The sequence below is a fragment of the Melozone crissalis genome, unplaced genomic scaffold, assembly GCF_028551555.1.
Source record: "Melozone crissalis strain CALT ecotype California unplaced genomic scaffold, PUWL_Pcris_2 ptg000016l_1, whole genome shotgun sequence".
In the NCBI taxonomy this organism is placed as follows: Eukaryota; Metazoa; Chordata; class Aves; order Passeriformes; family Passerellidae; genus Melozone; species Melozone crissalis.
The window spans coordinates 3,137,590-3,161,802 of record NW_026535794.1 but is presented as its reverse complement, the minus strand read 5'-3'; the positions used below and the strand labels follow the sequence as shown (position 1 = coordinate 3,161,802).

The 24,213-nt window shown below is 40.3% G+C and overlaps 1 protein-coding gene across 4 annotated transcripts; it reads right to left on the bottom strand.

Annotated features, from left to right (window-relative positions):
- Positions 1–1,655: 1,655 nt before the first annotated feature.
- Positions 1,656–23,909, bottom strand: SEC22C (SEC22 homolog C, vesicle trafficking protein). Of its 4 annotated transcripts, none has more exons than XM_054274141.1 (8): positions 23,859–23,909; positions 19,443–19,631; positions 18,806–19,015; positions 15,616–15,779; positions 13,974–14,156; positions 5,222–5,340; positions 4,082–4,147; positions 1,656–2,303 (listed from the first exon to the last, which is right to left on the bottom strand). In XM_054274141.1, exons 3-8 carry the CDS (start codon positions 18,985–18,987, stop codon positions 2,103–2,105), a joined length of 915 nt encoding a protein of 304 aa, XP_054130116.1. In that variant the 5' UTR covers positions 18,988–19,015; positions 19,443–19,631; positions 23,859–23,909; the 3' UTR covers positions 1,656–2,102. The 4 variants fall into 4 exon arrangements, with proteins under 4 accessions (XP_054130116.1, XP_054130119.1, XP_054130117.1 ...); XM_054274144.1 differs by having other exon boundaries at positions 19,580–19,631; positions 23,859–23,901; XM_054274142.1 differs by lacking the exon at positions 23,859–23,909 and adding an exon at positions 21,131–21,219.
- Positions 23,910–24,213: the final 304 nt, after the last annotated feature.

The window sequence follows — 24,213 nt, the reverse complement described above, 5'->3', positions numbered from 1 at the left end:
CTCACATCTGTGGGGTCATCTTGGTGTCTCAGGGACAGTGCTTGAATTGTGGCTTCATTTCTCCACAGACAGAAAACTGGGATAATGACAGACAAACAACTTTAATCCCCTCCTTTAGAACAGAAAACCTTTCCCTTATGACACACAGCTCAAGCTGTGTCCTTAAATGCCTGGATAAAACATTCCTCCATCATTCCTACCAGACTATTGCTCACACTTTGAGGTTTTTATCATGTTGTTGTTCCAGTAAGTGCAGTGAAAAAGAAATCCCTACATTTTCCTCCTGGCACAAGTCCCCTGATGTCCTACAAACTGTCCAGGTTGGAATGAGCTGCCCATGGATGCTGCTTCTGCATCCAGAAGTGCTTCCAATGTCCAGCACCACAAATTTCTGGTCTTATCCTCGTGTTTGCATCCTGAGATTTCAAGAAAACTCACTGAGATAAAAGAAAGGAATTTTCTGCCTTATAACAGAAAACCTTTCCACTATGGCACACAGCTCCAGCTGTGTCCTTAAATGCCTGGCTAAAATATTCCTCCATCATTCCTACCAGACTATTGCTCACACTTTGGAGGTTTTTGTCATGTTGCTGCTCCAGTAAGTGCAGTGAAAAAGAAATTCCTATATTTTCCTCCTGGAACTAAGTCTCCTGATGTCCTACAAACTGTCCAGGTTGGAATGAGCTGCACATGGATGCTGTTTCTGCATCCAGAAGTGCTTCCAAAGTCCAGCACCATAAATTTCTATTCTGATCCTCGTGTTTGCATCCTGAGATTCCAGGAAAACTCACTGACATAAAAGAAAGCAATTTTGTCAAGTGTCCTTGCAAAAAAAGACAACTCTGCTGCATGTTAATCTCTTTGCAACCAGAGGTAGAGACTATGTGAGAAGAAAAAGAAATCTTTGGTGAAAGAAATGGGAATGAGCAGAAAGAGAAAAAAAATAAAAGGAACTTTTAGGACCATAATTCCACAATAACATACCTACAGTGTGAATCTCTACAAGCCCTCAAGGACAGCTGCATCAAACTGCTATGCATTTTTTGAACAGCCAGCCTAAATTATTCATCTATGCCCTAAAATGCCCCTGTGCACCTGGATCCATGACAAAATAAAACAGCCAGTGCAGCAGAGGTTGGGAATTCCAGTCCCCAATTCCAAAGTGCACACCCAGAAACGCAGATCTGAGTGTCAGAATTCACCACCATTAACCACAGGTGTTCTACAGAACAAAGAGAACCTGCTCTTGCTTTCCATTCCTGGAAATGGCTTCCTACTCACCAGCTACTCATTTTATTAAAAAAAGGTGAAGGAGTCAGTGGCCTGTCATAAATAGGCTTGGAAGATTTATTATCCATCCAGGCCAAGCAAACATGGAATTGCCCTTATCCTGAAAGTGACCTTAGCCAAGGAAACAAAGGCCACAGGAGCTGACAGATCACTTACACCCACTTGGATTATTTTCTGCTGCCCCAAGCATATTTGCAATTAACCCATGAGCACACACTAAACTGCAATGGGCTGTTCAGCAAGATATTTATAGACTTTATGGTTTATGAAAGAGCCACAGCCTTTCCCTGTCCTTCCAAACCTAGAGAAATGATCCTGAAGCTCACCCTCAGCATTTTCCCCGCTGATTCTGCACTCACCTAATTACAGCAAACAGCCCTTTACTCACATGTACACCAAGACAATTGAGAGACAGAAATGTTACCCATCACTTGACCCTTGTTTTACCACACTATTGGAGTATTTGCAGCAGCAGGGCAAGACTGACCTGCCCAGCTGTCCCAGAGCCAGTGAGACAAATGGCAAAATGCTGTCTGCATGGTGGCAACCAAGGAGGAAAAGCCTGCTGAAGGTAAGAACTTCCCTCTCTGGTGACACTGACAAGCCCCACCATGTGAAATAGAGCTGCACCCCTCGCTGTGTGCTGGACAGAATTACAGGATCCTGCTCATCCCAAGTTGCTTGGAGCTGTTCTCCTTGCAATAACCATTGCCATGGATGCTTAAAAAACACTCTGAGCTATTTTTGGCCAGGTGAATACAAAAAAAAGAGTTGTAAAAACAGAGTAGCAAACCCCAAGTTTGTTGTTTTTTTCATACACCACAGTCAGGCTGCTTCTCCAGGAGCTGCCTTGTCAGGATCTGGTAAGAGGAAAGAGAAGCCACTCCTATGTGGAAGGAGATTTGCCAGAGGTTCCTCAATCCATACAAGTAGATGTTGCATGAACAGACACAGAAAAGGAGCACAAATGTCTTCACCTTCCTGGCTGAGCTGTAGAAGAGGTACAGGTAACACTGCAAAGGAGCAGAGAGGGAGAGTTAGCCCTGAACTCTGCACAAAACCAGGGAATTGCTGCCTGGGACCATCTGCTGAGCATGTGAAGGGCAAAACCTCACAGGAGAACATGAAAAGCTCCCAGTGCTGACAGAGGAGTCACTTTTGCCCCTCAGGCAGTGACAGATCAGCCTTTGTCAGCTCAGGTCACAGTTTCCAACTGTGCTGATGCAGAGGTCAGCACGTGGAAAGCACTGCAGGTTGTGCACAGCTTTTGGGGAGAATATAAATCAAATATAAATCAAAAGGAGAAGAGAGAATTCTCCTTTATTCAGCTTCCCTGGCTTCAGGTACTCACAGGGAAAGAGGCAGCACAGAGCCTTTCTTTGTGAAAAACAGCTTGCATCAAGTACTTAAATCTAAACTCATTTATTAGATCTAAATTAATCTATTAGATCTAAATAAATCTATAAGATCAAAATAAATCCATTAGATCTAAATAAATGTATTAGATATAAATCCATCTATTGGATCTAAATAAATCTATTAGATCTAAATAAATCTATTAGGTATAAATCCATCTATTAGATCTAAATCCATCTATTGGATCAAAATCCATCTATTGGATCAAAATCAATCCATTAGATCAAAATCAATCCATTAGATCTAAATAAATCTATTAGATCTAAATTAATCTATTAGATCAAAACAAATCTATCAGATCTAAATCCATCTATTAGATCTAGATAAATCTATTAGATCAAAATAAATCCATTAGATCTAAATAAATCTATTAGATATAGATCCATCTATTAGATCTAAAGCCATCTATTGGATCAAAATAAATCTATTAGATCTAAATCCATCTATTATATCAAAATTAATCCATTAGATCTAAATAAATCTATTAGAGCAAAATAAATCCATTAGATGCAAATAAATCCATTAGATCTAAATCCATCTATTCACTCCAAAGCTCTGCCATGAGCAAAGGTGTAAGAAAGCTGAAAGACACTAAATTGTATCATAATACAACAAATAATCCCATAAATACATCAAAGTCCAATAGTGGTCCCCAACCCATGATCCAAAAGGAAAAAGGACAATGAATACACTGCAGGCATCAGTTATTCCTAGAAACAAAACTGCAGCACCTTTCTGCAATGCCAGGCTGAAAGCTGAAGATTTTCCAGCATGTATTGCCCTCAAGTTAAAGGTTGTAGGATTTTTTAGGAATTTAAGGAGCTTTTCAAGGAAAACCAATTTGTAACATGTTGGATTTTCCTCATTGAAACTCTTCTGTGTAAGGTCAGAGGAAATAACCCCATTATGGAGAATATGGGAAATATGGAAGACTGGAATATGGAAAAATCCCATTAAGGAACCACCAGGATTCAATGTGATTTTTCATGTAAATTACACCATTTTCAATAATGTTGCTGTCCAATATTTGCTCAGTCCCCAAGGTGGTTGTGCTGCAAAAGCCCATCACTAAGTCAGACACTGACAGAAGATGTGTCCATCCCTTTGGGAATAAACCATCTTTGGGATGGCATTTATCCATCACACCCAGCCCCTCTGACTTGTCCCAACATGGGAGCACTGAAAAAGCCTGAAAATGCGATTTCCCAAGGATCAAAGTGTGCCTTGAACTGCTTTTGTGCCACTTGACTGGAATAAATCAGTGCAATCACCTGGGTAGGATATTAAAAACCTCTGCTTAGCTGCAAATGGCTCTGTCTTGTGAATTGTAACAGCAAAATAATCAGCAAAAAATTGTTATTTGCAGTTAACATACCTGAAAAACACAGGCTAGAAAAGGTAGAAAAAAAGCGATCACATTTCCAATTCCTTCATGGTCCTCCTGTTGGGATTAAAAGAAGTGACAACCACGTCAGGCACAGCTTTTAGCAAGTGCTGCTTGATATCTGAGAACATTTTAAATATAGTCAAGAACCTCTCATCCCAGTTTATGCTGATTGACTGTAACAGTGTCAAACACCAAGATCAATATCTTTGGAAAAGACACCAAGAACTGAGGCTTATGTGACAGTTCCTGCTAAATAAAACTGTGTCAGGATACAATCAGCACACTTTTTCTCCCCTTTTTTAAAGTTTTTTACAGTCTCATGTTTATTTTAAAAAAATTACAGAAAAGGATATAAAATAAATAAAAGAACGGAGCAAAAAAAATCCAGGCAGCCTGGTTAGAATAAATAAATTTAAAAATAAAATTTCTAAAAATTATTAAATAGCTATTTTAAAATTATTGAATATTTAAAATAAATTAAATATTAAATTATATAAACTATTATATAAATAATTGCATAATAATAAATAATTATATAAATAATATATAATTTATATTATATATAATATTTATATATAATATATATAATATAATATATAATAATATAATATATATTATATATAATAATAAATAACTATATAAATAATTAATATTAAATTATTTAAAATATTGAATAATTTTTAGAGTTAAGTAATAAATAATTCAATAATTATTTCATAATTATTTCATAATTATTTTAATAATTAAATGATTGATAAATAATGTAATACTTTTTATTTATTTTAATAATTAAATAATTTTAGAATTCTAATAATTAAAAAATAAATTAAAGAATAAATAATCAAAAAATAAATTTATATTCTTAATACATTATTATAAAGAATAAATAATAAAAATTTTAAAAGATAAATAAAAATATGTCAAAATTTAAACTTCTATAGAACAGAATAAAATGCAGAATATTGTGATGTACAGAAACATACACAAGGTGTAGCAGTCCTGGAGAAACAAAACACTTCTTGTGGAGAGATTGTGCTCAGCTGAGGGGCAGAACAGCCACCCTTGAACTGGTTACCCAAAAATTCTCTGCCTCTCACTCATTGTCAGGTCTGGGAGCATCAGGGTTACCTGAAAGGAATATTCTGCCAGGTGAACTCCTCGGATGAGGTTCAGAGCTCCACACATGATGTTCAGAACAAGTGACAGAATGCCCAGGGGGGTCACAGGCTGCATTCTGTAAGTAGGGACTGGAAATGAAATGAAAACCAAACATTAGTGAAAGTTTGCTCTATTACTTTCAATCTTTTACTAGAGAACACCACAATTACCTTGTGTGGGTTTTAAACACTTTCAAAACCTTCAATGCTTGCTCCAGGGAAGATTGATTATTAATAGAAACCCCATTTTTTTGTTGTTGTATTGCAGTATTCAGTTCTTCACACATCCAGAAATCACTCACTGGAGTACTTTTAAACAGGTCAACAACAGATTTTTCTTGACCTATTTGGCATCAGTGTCTTCCATGGTGCACACAGATAATTCTTTGTTTATTCCAGCAGATGAGGATGCTCAGCACTCCTCAGGTCAGCAGAAAAACCAAAGGCTTTCCCCACCCAAAGGTCTGGGGAAAGGCTTAGATTTCACCCACCACCACAGCAAGGCAGCAACTCATCTCCTCCTTAACCAGTAATTAAACATTTCATCCCACCTGAGGGCTCAGGCTGCCCCCATTTCACAGGTAGTGAATTATCTGCCTCCTTCCTTTCTCACCTTCTCTGCTACTACTTAACACCCACACTGCTGAGCAGCAGTTCTGCATGATAATCTCATTGATACATCCCTAATTAAGGTCAAAGTAATTATCATAAATGTGTGTTTAGCTTTGGAACCTGCTGCCTTTAATTCAGGCTTGGCCAAGAGCACACCTCCAGTTTTCCTGCACTTGTTCAACAACAGATTCCACACCTTGATCCTCACCTACATTTCATCCCTGCCCTTGGATCACCACAAGTAGGACACTGCCAGTTTCATAAAAAATGATAATTTGCAGCTCAGATATCAAACTCAGATGTTCTGCTGCACCCAAGACACAGGAGAGAATGAATGAGCCCTCAAGGAAAACATCTCCCTATGCCCATGTGTATCCAGATCCTCTTTATCTGACTATTCATCTGTTTATCTGACCCTTTATCTATTCATCTGACCATTCCAGATAAACTGCACCTCTGGCTTCCCTTGAGTGACAGATGAATTACCACAACACCCACCACATGGTTTCAGAGAGAAAAACACTCCTGCCATCTCCTTCAAGCCAGATTCTGATAGATGGATGGAAAAAACTCTGGTGCCAAATTAATAGAGGGATGTAAAGCACCTTTCATCTGTGTGTCTGTAATTAATTTGTCTGGCGTGCACTCACACATCCATAATTTCAGCTCCAAAGGAACTGGATCAACTCAATTTGATGAGTGTCACATTATTGGGTGTTACAGACAGAATGCTCTAACTCTGTCACTCAAAGGCAATTTGGCTTTTCATTTGCTACACAGTGACATTTACAGAGAACTTGTAGCAGCATCTTTATTCATTCCCTGACCCCAGATTTCAGTTTCCTTCTATTTTTTCCTGCTATTCCTACTTTTGATTAATTAAATAATGTGGCAGCTATAGACATGTGTAACTCTCCCACAGATATTTCCTAATAAAGACTGCTCCTCAAATTTTAAGGTTTACTTCAGAGGCACAAAATATCTCCCAAACAAATAATTATTAAACACAAATGTCATTCATTGAGCAAAATCTTGCAAACCACACATGCCAAGAATTCCCAGTCCCTAGGGAAGAACATGTAGGTCTCAATATATTGCTTCTGCAGCATGAAATATTATGTAAAAGTTACATTTTTTTTTTTTTAGTCCAGGAGGATAAAAAAGAATTGCTGTCACAGATGCAGGGGAGATTAAAACATCCAGTTACTCAGGGTTCAGATTTTGTGAAAACTGGGCTTGAAATGGTTTGCTGCAGAGATTTATTTGTGCTGTTAAATTCTGAGGTTTAACTCACAAACCGAAATTGCACAGAGAAGTGAGATGGGTCCTGCTAAGGGAAAATTATTTCACTTCCTTGGGTGAAGTCAGCCATATTTTTATAAAGAGAATTTCACACTGGAACGGCCTATTACATTAAATAAGGGAAAAGAAGAGTACAAACCCTCAGTTCAGGACAGCACCACTCTGCACAAGCCCAAATAAACAGCAATTAGGCTTCATATTAAACTGCCTCTTCAAGCAGAGAAATTGTGCACTTCAGAGCACAAGATCCACACAGAAACATTCTGGGAGCTGTGGGTGATGCACCAGCAGGTTTGACCACATGCAGAATAACTGCAAACACCCTCACCCAGTGAAGAAATTGAAACCTCTGCCCAGGAAAGATTTCTGGCAGAGGCCCGTGGCCATTTCACTGGAGGGAGACACCAGAGTGTGCAGCAGCAGCTTGGATCTGCCTCCTGCAGGCCCAGCACAAGGCTGGACACTGAGTCACTCACTCAGAGCTCTGCAGAAACAGCACCAGGAGTGAGAAATGAAATCACTCCAACAGCCTCAGCTGAAAGACAAGCACACAAAAGGCAGAGAGTGAGACAGCTTCAAAAGCAGCCCCTGAAAAGGCCTCTGCAGGACTCCCTGTGTGCCTGAGGAAGATGAAGAACACTCACCAAGGGGAGCTGCAGGATTCACCAGCTGCCTCACAAGAGCAGTGGCACAAATTGTTCTGCTGCTTCCCAGAGGCAGCTGTGATGTGCAAACCCTCCCTGCCCACAGAGAGCCCCCTGTGCCCTGCACCCAGCCCCATGTCCTGGTGCAAACCCCAAACCCTCCCTGCCCACAGAGAGCCCCCTGTGCCCTGCACCCAGCCCCATGTCCTGGTGCAAACCCTCTGTTCCAGATTGCAATGCAAGATGTTTTCCATTACCATCTGTATGGCAGATTCCCTTTGTCAAGTGGGCAGTTTGCCTTATCTCTCTCTCTGAGTGACCACAATCACTCCTCCCTCAGGAGGGGACATCTGCTGATAACAGACTATTGAATGTCACTGCATGTCTGATAAGAACTACAGCATCCCATTGGGAGATGTGAGCCCAGAGGGAGGAGCCAAGCATTCCTACCCAGATATAATCCAGAGGTTTTGAGACACCAGCACGGCTTCTCCACTGGATTCCCCAGAGGAACAGCAGCTGCCTCTCCTTCCACTGGATCTTCAGAGGAAGAGACTGCACCTTTCTACAGGATCCCTGCTCCAGCAGAGCCACCCCTGACACTGCAGGAGGGCTGAGCCACAATTCCAATGGGACTGCCACCAACACCCTGACCCACAGGGTGTCAGGTTGGGTTCTGACTCTGTCAGTGTTGTTCTAGTGTACTGCATTGTTTATTTTATACTTTTATTTTTTTTCTTTTCCCTGTTATTTCCTGCTCCCATATTTTTGCCTGAGAGTCCCTTAATTTAAAATTTATAGCAATTGGGAGGGGTGGGGAGGGTTTACATTCTCCATTTCAGGGGAGGCTCCCGCCTTCCTTAGCAGACTCCTGTCTTTCCAAACCAACCTTTCCTGCCCACAGAGAGCCCCACTGTGCCCTGCACACAGCCCCATGTCCTCTGTGCCCACACTGGCACCAGAGAGGCTCTGAGCAGCAGCCAGGGCTCTGGGGGTGCTGATCAAGGGTGCAAGGGAAGGGTTTTTGTAGCCAGAGTTGGGCTTTGTTTAGTTAACAAAAGGAAAGAACAAGCAGCAGAAAGAATGGAAGTGAAAAGGGGGAAAAAAAATCTCTTGTTCTCAAGAATACTAACAAGGAGAAAGCTGCCCTGACTTTTGTGGCCTTTTTCACAGCAAACTGAAGAGCCAGAGGATGAGCTCAGCCAGCTCCAAAGAGGCCAGCAGCAGCTCCAGCCTTGTGAGGAAGGGATGTTTGGATCATCCCTGGATCAATCAATCTGCACCAGGGAGTGCAGTCACAATTCAATCCTGCTCTCCTGCAGCCACAGCATTTCAAACAGGCTCTTGTAGAGCAGAGCCCTGGTATAAATAACATTAATATGGAACAAACACTATGCACACAGCTAAACTTAGAGCAGCAAAGTGGGATTCAGCTGGGAGGGGATGATGAGAGGAGAGAGACACAAGCCAGGAAAGCTGACTCCAGTGGAGGCAAACAGATGATCATAAACATGAGCCTTAAAATAAAGGCAGAACAATCTGTGAGAGTATTTGGGTTAGACCAGAGAGAACAGCCAGAAATAAAAAGCCAGATGGAAAGTAAAGGAAAGCAATTAGGAATAAGAGGGAAGTGAAAATATATTTCTGATCTGTGGACACAGACTAGATCACAAATATTTACTGGCACTGAAGCTGCTCAAAATTTAAAGAAAAAGTGCAAAGAATTTAAAGAAAAAGCGCAAAGAATTTCTAAGCCCTGTCATAACATGAAAAGATTTAACCTTCAAGCACAGCTCTGAGGAGCACTCACAAATCTGACTGGCAAATAAAGTGCTTTCCATTCTATTTTTAATTCCTCCTGGCCAGTGCCCTTCCATATTCTAATTTAAAATACCTATGTCAAATTAGATTCCAGCTCATCTATCACAAATATAAGATTGAGCAACTGGAACTTAATTTTATTAGTGCTTCATAAGCCAAGAACAACAACAAAAAAAAAAAAGGAAATACAAGCTCATGGCACTCCAGCTGCATTTAAACCACCGTGCTAATAGGATTAAAATAGAGAATGGTTTCGTGGTGGACTTGGCAGGGTTTGGCTTCTGGTAGGATTCAATGATCTGAAAGGTTTCCTCCAACCTAAATAATTCTCTGATTTCATTTGTGGAGGAGGTAGGCAGGACCTTGACTGTGCAACTGAAACACAACTAAGAGGTACCATTTTTATAATAAAGAATTAGAGGTTGGTGCTTCAAAAGCAGGTAAAACATCAGGTTCTGTTATTAAAAAGGCCCCTGTCAAGCCTCTGTGTTATTTATACAGATACACAAAGCCTCTTTCAGAATTTTAGTCAAATGAATTCAATTTTAAAAAGCAAGGTAAAAGGAAAAAGCAAAGAGTGGAGAACACCTCAAGCCAAACAATGTGGGAACAAGAGGTTACCCTCAGCTCATATTTTTCTCATCTTCTTTTCCCTCAAGGCTGAAGAAACTCATTCAGATTGTAATTACAGATCTTTCATTATGAGTTTGCAACAGGCAATGAATGAATCAGTGGAGCTTCTTTAGAAACTTGAACAAACAAGGGTTTGAAGAGAAAATATCACATGGAAAATATCAAGCCTATATTTTCCATCCAGAGAGGAAGATGTAAGGCTGGAAAAAGACTCCACAGCAGCCACCAAAGCTCTGCTGCATACCTGCTGCAATGTAAAGCCCAAATGTTGTTTACTATGATGGAAAAAGCCTTTTTTGGTTTGACACACACAATGTAAATAAATTTTTCTTGGTACACAAGGAACCTCCATGTGTTTTTCTGCCATGTGCTGTGGGCCATAATTCATGACCAAAAAATTAAGCACAGCAGATTTGTCCAGCAATTGAAATCTGACTGCCAAAACAAAATTGATTTTTGAGGTAGAAAAAAAAAAATAGGAACCTCAGTATTGGCCCCTGGGGTTGTTGCTGCAAAAACTTAAAAAATTATATGAAAATTAAAAGTGCTAGCTAAGTAAGCAAACTAAGGCTACATCCTAAGCACTGAATGAGCTGCTAAGTAATGCCAATAACACCAAAGCATGTAATACTATAAAATCAAGCAGCAACAGACTTTTCACTGCTTGCCCACGGACATAACTGCCAGGACTTTGAAAAGATGCTCTGCTTCAACCTTTCTTCACACTCCACATCCAGAAGCTGAAGGAGCAAGGAAAGGACTTAAAGCTGAGAAAAATTCAGGTTACATCAATGAACTTTTCAGATAAGATGGGTTCCACCTTTTGCCAAACAGATTTTTGGGTTGTAATCATTGTTTTTACCGTTTTACTCAAGTTACCCTGTTAAGCGTCTGGGGAAGTTTTCATAGTAGGAAAAAACAGAGGAGTTGTGGGAATGGAATAAATGTAATAAAATGTAATAAAGCTTTGCTCTGGAAAGATCTACCATGGAGTTTTCCCCACCTAGGCTGAAAGAGAGGACTCCCCTCATGGTGCTCTGCAGCACTAATGCCAATCCACATTAGAAATCTGTCTCAGTTTGAACAGACAGGTGTCTGCTAAGGAAGGCAGGAGCCTCCCCTGAAATGGAAAATGTAAACCCCCTCCCTCTGAATTATTATAATGTTATTTAAATTCCCCCATTGGCCAGTTAACCCTGCCCACCCCAATTGTTCATCCCCACTACAGATTGCTGCTCTTTGTACCATCCCTGTACCCTAAAGTCACTGACCCCATACTTAAGCCTGTGCAGACCACATGGTTTGGTCTCTGTCCCTGATCCCTTTGGCATGGTGGATGCCACAAACCTGGGCTGGAATACATCACACAAAGGCCCTTCCTGTCCTTCTTCCCCTGAGCTATCTGTGGTGTGTGGACTTGAAATGGCTCCCGTGGCCTTACTCAGAGCAGCTTCTGAAGGAGATGCTTTGAGGGAGGTTGTAGCACTTCTACTGTTATAGATAAATATTGTAATATTGGCTTTTTGCAAATATTAAACTAGATTTTATATGTGTATCGTTAGGGTAACTTTGTTATACAGTTTTTATTTCTGCTGTTAATTAAGCTTAGACATAGCAGTGAAATACTGATATGTGGTATAGATACAATTATAATATTGGCTTTTTGCAAATATTAAAACAGATTTCTTATGTGTAGTGCTAAAGTAACTTTGTTATATAGTTTTTATTGCTGTTGTTAATTAAGCTTAGACATAATAGTGAAATAGCTGATATGTGTTATAGATACGTATCGTAATATTGGCTTTTTGCAAATATTAAACTAGGTTTTATATGTGTATTGTTAAAGTAACTTTGTTATATAGTTTTTATTTCTGTTGTTAATTCAGCTTAGACATAGTAGTGAAATAGCTGATATGTGTTACAGATAAATACAATAATACTGGCTTTTTGCAAATATTAAAACAGATTTCTTATGTGTAGTGCTAAAGTAACTTTGTTATATAGTTTTTATTTCTGGTGTTAATTAAGCTTAGACATAATAGTGAAATAGCTGATATGTGTTATAAATACATATCATAATACTGGCTTTTTTGCAAATATTAAAATAGATTTTATATGTGTGATGCTAAAGTAACTGTTATAAAGATATAGTTTTTATTTCTGTTAATTAAGCTTAAACATAGTGAAAGAGCTGATACAAGTATGCGTTATAGATACATAGTATTACTGGCTTTTTGCAAATATTAAAATAGATTTTATATGTGTCATGTTAAAGTAACTTTATATAGTTATATAGTTTTTATTTCTGGTGTTAATTAAGCTTAGACATAGCAGTGAAATAGCTGATATGTGTTATAGATACATATTGTAATACTGGCTTTTTGCAAATTTTAAAATAGATTTTATATGTGTAATGCTAAAGTAACTTTGTTATAAAGATATAGTTTTAATTTCTGTTGTTAATTAAGCTTAGACATAGTAGTGAAGTAGCTGATATGTGTTATAGATAAATATAATAATATTGTCTTTTTGCAAATATTAAGCCAGATTTTATATGTGTCATATTAAAGTAACTTTGTTATATAGCTTTTATTTCTGCTGTTAATTAAGCTCAGTGCAATAGCTGCTATCAGCATGCTTATCAATGCCTGCTGGGATGGGATAACACCCAATGCACACAGGATGAGCACACCTGGACACATCTGCCAACCATCAGCACTCACCCTCTGAAGGCAGTGTGGGCCAAACCCCAAAACAGGAGGTGATAAAAAAGGACCAAAACCACAACCAAGGAATGTGCATGCTCTAAAAAGGCAGACCCAAGGAGGAGCTAAACAATTCTTGGAACATGTAAACTAGTTTGGGGGAAAGTTTACTATGCACAAGGGTCTGTGAATATGCAAAGGGCTGATGTAATTAAAAGGTATTTAAGGAGCATCCCTGAAGGTAACAGTGTGCTCTTGGCTTAGTGCCAAGATGCATCCAGCCATAATACCCTTGCTCTATTGTCCTTGTCTCCTATTGTCCTTTAATACAACTTTTCCCATTTTCACAGAGGAGTGTCCTAGACTGCAAGGCAATATGTATTCTATTGCCATCTGTTAGAGGTGAGGCATTTATTTTCTGTTCATTGGGCAGTTTTCTTTATCTCTTCCACAAACCAATCCTCCCTCTAGGACATATATGCTGTTAATGGGCTACTGAATGTCCCTGCATGGCTGACAAAATTCCATCATCCCATTGTGGGATGCTCTACCCAGAGGGAGGAGCCAAGCATTCCTACCTGGATATAATCTCATGTTTTGGGACACCAGAGCAGCCTTTCCACTGGATTCCCAGAGGAGCAGCTGCCTCTTGCAATGGACTTTGAGAGGAAGACTACACCCATCTACAGGATCCCTACTCCAACAGAACCACCCCTGACACTGCAGAAGGACTGCAACCACAATTTCAATGGAACTGCCACAGACACCCCAACCAACAGGGTGTCAGGTTGTATTCTGACTCTGCCAGTGGTTTTTCTTTTGTATTATTACATGTATTTTGGTTTCTTTCTTTCCTTTTCCTAATAAACTGTATTTCTGACTTGGAGTCTCTCACTAGTTTTGCTTTCAAACCAGAACAAAGAGCGAACGTGTTTTTCACATCTACCGCTGTGCCACAATGTGAGGGTGAGGAAACCTCCTGTGACCTGGTGTAGAAGTAACTTACCAACCTCCACATGGCCTCCTGCATGCCCTCCATTGCTCAGCCCGTTCAGCAGCTCTGTGTTCTCCAGCTGCAGCTGCACTGGGGGCTGCAGCCTCAGCTCCTCCTCCACCCTCTGCCAGCTGCCCTTGGCCCTGGAGCCACGGCTGCTGTTGAAATGCTGTTTCACCTTCTGAATGGTGTTATCTGAAACAACAGGAAAAGCTGCTCAAGTCACCTCTGAAAGGCTGCTTAATTCATCCTTAGTGGTGTTAAAACCTCAATTGTGGTGATATTTTATCGTATCGTTTTGATTGTTTTAATTTCTTCATTTCATTTCAAAAAATTCCATTGCTGGTTAGGGAACAAAAATACTTCTTTTAGGTATTTTATAGCACAGAAAGGTTTGGGATGGAAGGGACCGTCAAATCATCCAGTTCCACCCCCTGCCATGGCAGGGACACCTTCCACTATCCCAGGCTGCTCCAAGCCCCATCCAACCTGGCCTTGGACACTTCCAGGGATCCAGGGGCAGCCACAGCTTCTCTGAGAACCTGTGCCTTCCCATCCTCACAGGAAAGAATTTCTTCTAATATCTACTCTAAAAAATTATAAAAATTATCTGTAACTGCCAAACAAAATGTTAAAATCTTGAGCATCAAGCCCATCTTAGATTTAACACAGGAATGGAGATCATTAAATTAATAAATAAATAACCACACAGCAATATTTGGCACTCAGTAATGTGATAAAGTATAAGAGTAAAAATTCTTTTAGAAATGTATTTTTTTCTTTGAAAAATCAGCTTTATGCTTATTAAAAGCCTAGATTAAAATATTAAAGAGGTTAGTTTATTAGTGTCTTTATTATACACAAATTTACACTGAAATCATTAGCCTTATTAAAGAGGCTAGTAAATTAAAAGAGGCTAGAAATTCCCCCAACTCCTACTCAATTAAAAAAAAAAAGGAGTAATGTGGATGTCAATATGAAATTACATCCTGGCTGTAATGTGCCCTGCAGGGAATCCACCCAATATCCAAGATGGCTCTAAAAGAAGCTTTCCTGATGGATTTCTCAAGTTTTTAAGCCTGAGTTTAACACTGTTAGTGAAATCTGGACTGAAGAGTGCAAACACACTGCAGGATATTATCCTTTCCCAGAAAACTCTCTCACTGCAAGGGAATTGTGTCTTTCAAAGGTGTGAGGTTCAGTAGAGCAGCTGCTGCTTGGCAAGAAAACCAATTATTTCTGGCTAAAAAAGAACCTCTGGGCATGGTTCTGAGGTATTCTGACTCCAAGTCATGCCAGAAATAAAGCTGCCCATAATAATCTATTCTGTCTCCCTTTTTTCCTGTACTCATCTGTCCTCACTTGTCAGATTTTTTTAATTAAGTTCAAAAGTGTCTGAGGTATGAATTTCTTTTTTCTCCTCTGCTTGTTCATCAATCAGCACAGCATTTTGTTCATAAGAGATGAACTCTCAGGAACTCCAAACCAAACCCTTCAGTAGTTCAGGGCATTAAGATTTCCCCCTCCTCCACACATGCAGGCAAAGGCACTCCCAGAGCCACTTTCATCATCAGCCTTTAGCCAGGAGATGTTGTTCAACACCATCAATTTGGCAGAAGGAGGGTTTTTACTATTAGAGAACAAAGTTACAAACCAAATTCAATAAAAGCATATGGTCTGGAAGCTGAATTGATGCTCCTTGTGTTGTAGGAAGCAGCAAATTCCCAGCGAAGCTCTTCCAGGAAGCAGAAGGCCATGATGGTTGAGTAGCTGCTGGAACAGATTGCCATGCAGGCAATATCCCCAGAAGAAAGGAAACTGAAATAGAAATTAAAAAAAAAAAAAAAGATCACATCAACATAAAAAGGTGAAATGAAGGTAAAAAGGTGAGGATGAAGCTGGGCTTTCTGTCAGAACAAAATGTACAGGCTGAGCTGAGAGCAGACTGAAAAATAAAAGGATTTTTGTTGTTGTCAAAGTCCTGCAATTCCTGCAGATCTATTTTTTCTTACACAATTATTTATTCTTAACTCATCCAGGATGCCTGGGCACAGTGAAGAGCACAACCCAGACTTTATTAAATTGGTACATTAGTACAAATCCAGCACATTCTTTCCCCAGGCTGGCTTTAAATCACCTGAATAAAAACCAAGGTGGTCAGAAAACCAGTTTTGAAAGAAAATGCAGAAAAAAAATAAAAGCAAAGAATTTTGTTCCCAGGAAGCAGATGGATTCCTTCCTTCCCTTGATGGCAACATCATATTAAAAGCAAGAAATATTTGCTAATTTGCACAACCCAAGATTTTCAAACACTTCCTGCTACATCACAATGAAAATTCTACTTTAAAAGGAGCTCCTCTAACACTGAATGCATATTTTTGTAAAAGTTTCCACCTGCAGATGGTTCAAACCTTCCAGGAGATTTCTCAGGGACATCTTCCCTTCCCAGCCATTTGTCAGCAGGAAATCACTTTAACACCCAAGTTTTGAAACTGAACAATTTGTCTCCTTCCTCCTGTTCCCATATTTTACCCCAACTTCATTTCCCACTCACCGTTTCTATTTCACCTCATTTTCATTTATTTGCTGTACTGTGGACTTGGGATTTACAGCTTTGCTTGGCTCTGCCAGCCCAGTTCCACTGGGGATCTTCCCCAAATTCCTGCTGCTCCCAGCTGGGATCAACACCATGCCTGCCTAAAAGCCCCCTTCCCAAGTTGTCCATAATTTATGGCCTTTTTGCCACGGATCCAATTGCACTGCTCTCACTGCAGAGCCAGCCTGAGCTGCTGCACACACCACAGCACATTGAAGGCTGCAGCACTTGCTGCCATCAAAGGGCACGAGCTGGCTTGGAGTGAAAAGGAATTGAGATGAAAATCTCTGCTTTTCTGAGTGTTTCAGTGGAAATTGCTGTATTTTTTAACTCCCCCCAAAAAGGGATGCTTAGTTTTAGCTTCACCTAAAGTTTTCTTCCATTTGCTCACCAGAAATGCAATCACCAGGTAAAACTCGCTTCTTAAATGAGTTTAAACAATTTTTTTCATTTCTTTCTCTGTAATTTCTTTAACAAATTTCTTCTCCTAAACCAAATCATTCCAAGGTACTTGGATGCCTTCTTAAAGGGATTTGTAGAAATCCATGATTCTCCAGCTGCTAAGAGCAACAAGCACTGCCCATTTTTGCTGTCCAAAATGAAAATGAACATGAGCAAAATATATATAAATAAGAAATACACAATATATATAACTAAATGTGTATAAATATTGTGTATCTATAAATATATAACTAAATGTGCATAAGTATTGTGTATGTATGTAAAATATATAACTAAATACATACATATATATACTGTGTATGTATATAAATTATATAAGTAAATATGTATAAATATTGTGTATGTATGTAGAATATAGAACTAAATGTGTATAAATATTGTGTATGTACATAAAATATATAACTAAATGTGTATAAATATTGTGTATGTGTATAAAATATATAACTAAATGTGCATAAGTACTGTGTATGTATATAAAATATATAACTAAATATATATAAATATTGTGAATGTATACAAAATATATAACTAAAACTATATATTGTGTATGTATATAAAATATATAACTAAATACATATATATACTGTGTATGTATTAAAAATATAACTAAATGTGTATAAATATTGTGTCTGACATAAAATATGTAACTAAATACATATATATACTGTGTATGTATATAAAATATATAAATTTGTATAAATATTGTGAATATATCTATAAATATATAACTAAATGTATATAAATATTGTGTAGTTATCTATAAATATATAACTACTTATAAATATTGTGTATTCATATAAAATATATAACTAAATACATATAAATATTGTGTATATATATGAAATATATAACTAAATATATATAAATATTGTGAATGTGTACAAAATATATAACTAAAAATATATATTGTGTATGTATATAAAATACATAAATGTGTACAAATATTGTGAATATAACTATAAATATATAACTAAACGTGTATAAAAATTGTATAGGTATCTATAAATATATAACTGCATAAATATTGTGTAGGTATCTATAAATATATAACTCAATGTGTGTAAATATTGTGTAGGTATCTATAAATATAAAACTGTATAAATATTGTGTAGGTATCTATGAATATATAACTGTGCATAAGTACTGTGTATGTATATAAAATATATAACTAAATACGAATCTACTGTGTATGTACATAAAATATATGACTAAATATGTATAAATATTGTGAATATATAAATATATAACTAAATGTGCATGTATATAAAATATACAACTAAATACATATATACTGTGTATGTATATAAAATATATGACTAAATAGATATAAATCTTGTGTAGTTATCTATAAATGTGTAACTAAATATTAATAAATATTGTTTGTGTATGTATATGTACATATGTATAAATGTATGTGTATTTCTATGTATAAATGTAAGTGCAAAATGAAATTTATGTAAATATAATACAGCATAAAACAAATAACAGTTATGTAAGTGTATTTATATAAATGAACATCCAAAATACAATATATGAACACAAAAATATAAATAAATATATACAGATACATAAGTAAGCACATGCTTACTACACTGAGCAGGAACTCAGGAATAAGCTTCAAAATCACTGGAATTCACACCCTACACAAGCAGCGTGGCACTTCAGGCTGGAATCAGCCACTGCAGACCACACCCACAGCATTATTTCAATATAATTCCAACCCCCAAGAGCAATATTTCAAAAATTAAAGCCAAAAAAGCCCCATCAGAGCAGAGCAGGGACTCACTGGATGCTGAGGTTACGTCCTTTGGCCGTGCCCCGACTGGGGTACCGCGCCAGGACGGAGGACAGAGCCTTCAGCCTCTTCCTGCACTCCAGAAAGTCCTGGTTGAGATGGAAATCTGTGGAGGCTGAGAGGGGAAGCCCATCCCTCACCCTCACCACGCAGGCAAAGAAGATCATGGACATTCTCCACGGGAGTATTCATGAGGACAACCTGGAAATGAAAGGTTTGAGTCAGTTCTTTCTGAAATTCCAGGCAGGATGAGGGCGAGTTCACCACTGGAACTGAACAGCACCTCTGGTGACACCTCTGCCACTGCAAGGCAACCAAACTCTTCTCAAAACTCATGGCTGAGCCAAATTCTTGCCTCTCAGATTAAAAGATGAGGCAGGGGATATGATAGGGCAATTATCTACCTGAAAAATATTCCTGTTATCCCTCCTACTTTGCCCAGAGCATCAGAAAGGCTGAGGAAAGCTCTCACAGGAGTTTGTGGAAGCTGCTGTGCTGATCCCACATCCCACTGATGTGCTGCATCCAAAACCCTGCCTGAGCATGGCACTTCTCTATTTTCTAGTGTAACACACAAATCCAAAAATAAATTTTAGGCTAGAGCCCACCAGGTTCTTTTTAAACTCACCTAGGGCTAAATATAGAATAAAAGTTGCCCTCTCTTGACTTCTTCCTCTTTAAGAGGTCACAAACTCCCGTGGAAAGTTATTCTTGGGCTTCACCTGGCAAATTCAGAACATGCAGAGATGTGTCCTTCAGACATACCATGAGGATCCAGGGCACGGTGTCAGAGGATTAACAGCACTTCATATCATCTCTGAAAGAGAATCAGAATGAACTAATTAAAAATTAGTTTAAAAACTTCATTATAAACCTGTATTTACATGCATTTTTGCCATCAGATCTCCTGTGCAGTGGGAAAACAAATCCTAGGAAGTGTTTTCCCTGCAGGAAAACAAACAAATAATTTTCTTATGTAATATATTCATTTCTAGACTCAGTCAAAGATGCTGTGGAATTGCATGCAAAATATTTATGATGCCCCAATCATAATTTTTTTAAGTTATGTCAGTAAAAGAGCAGCTCTAAATCAGCAGATTTTAAGGGATTATCACAAACAACTCAAGGAATTAAAAAAAGGCAAAAAAAGGAAAACCAAAGGCATTTACTTGGCTTCAGGCAAACTACATAAATAAAGCAATGGGGAAATAAAAAGAAAGGGAAAAAAATACTTTGTGAAGTCAAACTTTTGATAGAGAGAACAACTGCTTTGACCAGGCCTGTATCACACAATTCATTAGGGTGCTCAAAGTGGCTTTGAAATGTGGCTCTTCATGTTGAGCTTTTCTTGTCTGAGAAGTCCTGAGAGCAAAACCTTCTCTAATTCAGGCACCACAAACCCTCCTGATGTCTGATAAGGGCTGAGCTCCTGCCACAGGCAGCACTGAGAGGGTCTCATTTCTCCCCCACAGGAACCATTCCCACAGAAATTGTGGGAACCATCCCTCTGTCCAAGGTGCCAGCACGTTAAAGCAACTGCAATTATCAGAGGGTAATTATCAGAGGAATTAGCAGAAAGCACAATGGCACAAAACTTGTTTCCTCAGTAGTTTAGATCCTCAGTAGATCTTCTGTAGTTCCTTGAAACTACAGAAGATCAGACATCTCTTGAGAAGTGTTATCTTGAACTTTTCAAACAGAGATTAAAGAATTAGATGTGATTTTTTTTTTCCACATTCCCTCTGACAGTTCTCTTCCAGCTGTCGTTTCAGTTGTGAAAGCAAACTAAGCTCACAAACTCCAACACACATCAAAAAGGATTTCAACAATAATCATGATTGTTGTAAATCAGTTTGAAACATCCCATCAGTCTTCAGTGTGCCAATAAGCATTGATAAAACAGTGTAGAAAATTTTCAGATGAAAGTGAAATAAGCCCCAAAAATATTAACTTTAACAGAAATATAACATAAATATATGTTAATATTTAACAGAAATATTAACTTTAACACAGACAACTTGTTGCTCAGAATTGCTCAGAAGTTTTAGAGTGCAGGGCTGCTAATGCTGATGAAGTTTAGCTCCAAAATAACTCCAAAACAACCAGATGATCAGGACAATGAAAAAGCTTGAAACTGAGAAATCAAAGACATTTTGTAAAACCTACCCAGCCCATGAAATTATTCAGCTCCCTATGCCACAAACAGCAAGAGTTTAAATTTAAATATCCATAATTTTTTTAATCACCAAGGATAACATCACCTACAGTTAACCAACTGCACAAAGAGAGTTTTCCAACTTTCCAAGATGTACAAACCTTCTTGATGAAGGGCCTAATGCTGCCAGCTGCCCATCAGAGGGATCCTTTGCTCTGGGAAGGAAAAATCCAGGAAAATTTCCGAATTAAATGCCAGACTTCACTCTCCTTCCTCAGAAAAAGAGGTGCTGGGTGTTCCTTTGGCACAGCCCTTGCTGCTCTCCCATCAGAGGATGGTCAGAGCTGCGTGGCTTTGGCAAGTGACAGCCACCACTGGCACTGCCCTTGGAATTTTAACTACTTGCGAGCCAGTTCTGCCACGTCACCTGTGCCCAAGCACAAAGTGTCACAGCTGAGCAAGGTGCGCCCACAGACAGGTGGCTCAGAGCTGTCCCTGTGTCACCGTGGCTGCCCTTTCCTCCTGCAGACTCTCTGTTCGCTCACCATCATCAGTAGCCCAAAGATCTGTCACCGCCAGGACGTGGCAGCTCTTTGCCCTTGGCTCTGAACTTGGACAATGAACTCGAGGCTCTGCACTCAAATCTGGCAGAGTTCACAGGTGATAACATCATGGCAGCATCTGGCACAAGGCAGAACCTTGGGAAGGATTTCAAGGAATTATTTCAGAAGAACAGGTTATAATTTAGGACTGAAGGAAACAAAGTTGGGGGTTTTTTTTCATTTATTGAAGCACCTGTACATCCAACAATGCTTCAGAGTAAAACTGCCCAGTGCAAGACTCACATTAACAGCCCCAACCTCAAGATTAAACAATCCCGCAGTGTATCTAAGTGACCTGGAGCACAATTCCCCCTTCCCTCACTTCCCAGCGAGCAGCCAACTCTCCCCTGGCTGAGCAGGGATTATCAAGGCAGCCTCAATAAAAAAAAACCTCCTGCACTTTACTGTGTGTTACACAAGCTCCTCTGGATAAGAAGATTATACCCAACCCACCAGGCCACACTTCCCCAAATACTCAACAAACTCCAGCCTAATTGCCTGGACTTAGAAAACAATCTGCTCAAATGCAAACCAGTGCAGAGTTCATAAGGGAGATTGTATCAAAAACCTGGTTCTTTCACAAATTATCTCACCAGCAAAAGCAGGTTTCCTTCCAAGAATGGCACACTGCTCCCAAAATATGTGATTTCTCTCAAGCATTCACTGTCTCTCCCTGCTCAGACACATTTCCCTGCTCTCTAGGGTGTCCAGCTTCATCCCCATCTGCTTTGCTCAGGTCTGACCTTCCTGCTGAAGGAAGAGCCAAAAGCTTTAGCGGATGTTTCCATGGCCCTGAAGCAGAATGTGAAATTTTTGGGACACATGACAGATTGATATATGACCACAACTATTGCCCTAAAGCATCCTTGCTCAGGCAGGTGATCCCCAGAGGGAGCCCTGGACAGCTGCAGGTGGGATGAACATCAAACAGATTCAGGCTGACTCATCAAACACAAAACCTGAGCTGCAGCTCCAGTGCTGCTTTGGGTCTCACCCAACAAGGATGTGGTTCATGAGGGAGATTTATCACCTCCCCGAGGGATCACAAAGTGGAGCTTATCTTCTTCTCAGATATATAAAAAAACAAATCCAGACCAGTGTTAAATCTCTCATTTTCTAAGATTGCACCAATATCCACCTGATCCTTGCCAGTGAGCTGCCTCCAAGCCCCCAGCAGTGTTGAGCAGCTACAGACACCCCAGACTCACCTTCCAGACTGAGCAGTGAATAAAAGCAATTTGAAAACATGCTACTATCTCAAAATTTAACACAGGATTTGTGCATATCCAGAGCTTTTAGGCTCCTATAAATCCTACAGGCTTACTCTTATCCCCAAGGGGAAGCATGTGGAAAAAAACCCTTACCATCACAAATCTGTCTGCAGACACTCCTGTGGATTACCAGAAATGAAGCACACACAAACCTCCAACCCCAGCATCCAGCTCCCACATCAATCCCACTGTTCCAACAGATAATCCTCCAAACCACACTGCAACAACTCTGTGATGCTCTGAGGCTCTGCCCCACCTTCATCTCTCAGAAACACCAAATTCACCTGGTCCCAAATATTCACCCACCCCATCCACCTCAATCCTGTCACCTCCCCAAGCATAGCAGCTCATCTGTGTCCCTTCAGGGTCCCACCTAAAGACCCATCCTACATCCATCCTGTTCCATTTACATTACACAGAACTACCCCCCCACTCATACCTCTCCTCCCCACATTAAGCACCCTAAAATCCCTCAAAGAACCCCCTTCCCACACTCTTCAATAAACCCGGGCACCTCGAAAGCAAACACACCCATGCCCCCACTCAGGGCTCTGCTTTGTGCTGACAAGGCCTTCCACACATCCCTCCAGCACGCAGACACCCCAAAACCTTACCCCCAACCCCAAATGCTCACGTTATCCCTGCTCATCCCAAACCACCCCCAACCAAACTCCTCCTCCTCTACCCCTCAAGGAACACCCCCAAATCCTGTATCCTACATCCTAACACACGCATCCCCTCACTCCCCACATCCCCAAACTCCCCTCATCGCCTTCCCAAGCACCCCAATCCCCCAGACACCCCAGTTCCACCCCGGTCCCTCCCAGTTCGCTCCCCACACACATCCCGGACCGCCCCGCCCCGGGGACAGGGGCACAGGAAGAGGATGCGGAGCAGGGCCGTGTCCCCCTGCCCAGCCGGACCCTCCGGAGCAGGGCCGTGTCCCCCTGCCCACCGGGAGCCTCCGGAGCAGGGCCGTGCCCCCCTGCCCACCGGGACCCTCGGCCGCCGCTCACCTCCCGTCCCCCGGCGGCCCCGCGGCCTCGGCCCCGCTCCGCCCGGCGCCGGCCCCGCCCGCATCACCAGCGAGGAGCGGCGGGAGCGGCCGCGCGGGGAGCGCCGGGACAGCGCCGGGAGGACCGGGAGAGCGGGGTGGGAACCAGGATTGGGAACGGAATGGGAACGGGAGAGCGGGCCTGGAAAGGGGATGGGAACAGGGCTGGGGACTGGAACTGAGAACCGGGCTGGGGAACGGGAGAGCGGGATGGGAACCGGGATTGGGAACAAGGCTGAGACCGGGAGAGCTGGGTGGGAACCGGGCTGGGGAATCGGACTGGGAACGAGAGAGCGGACTGGGAAGCCGGGACTGGG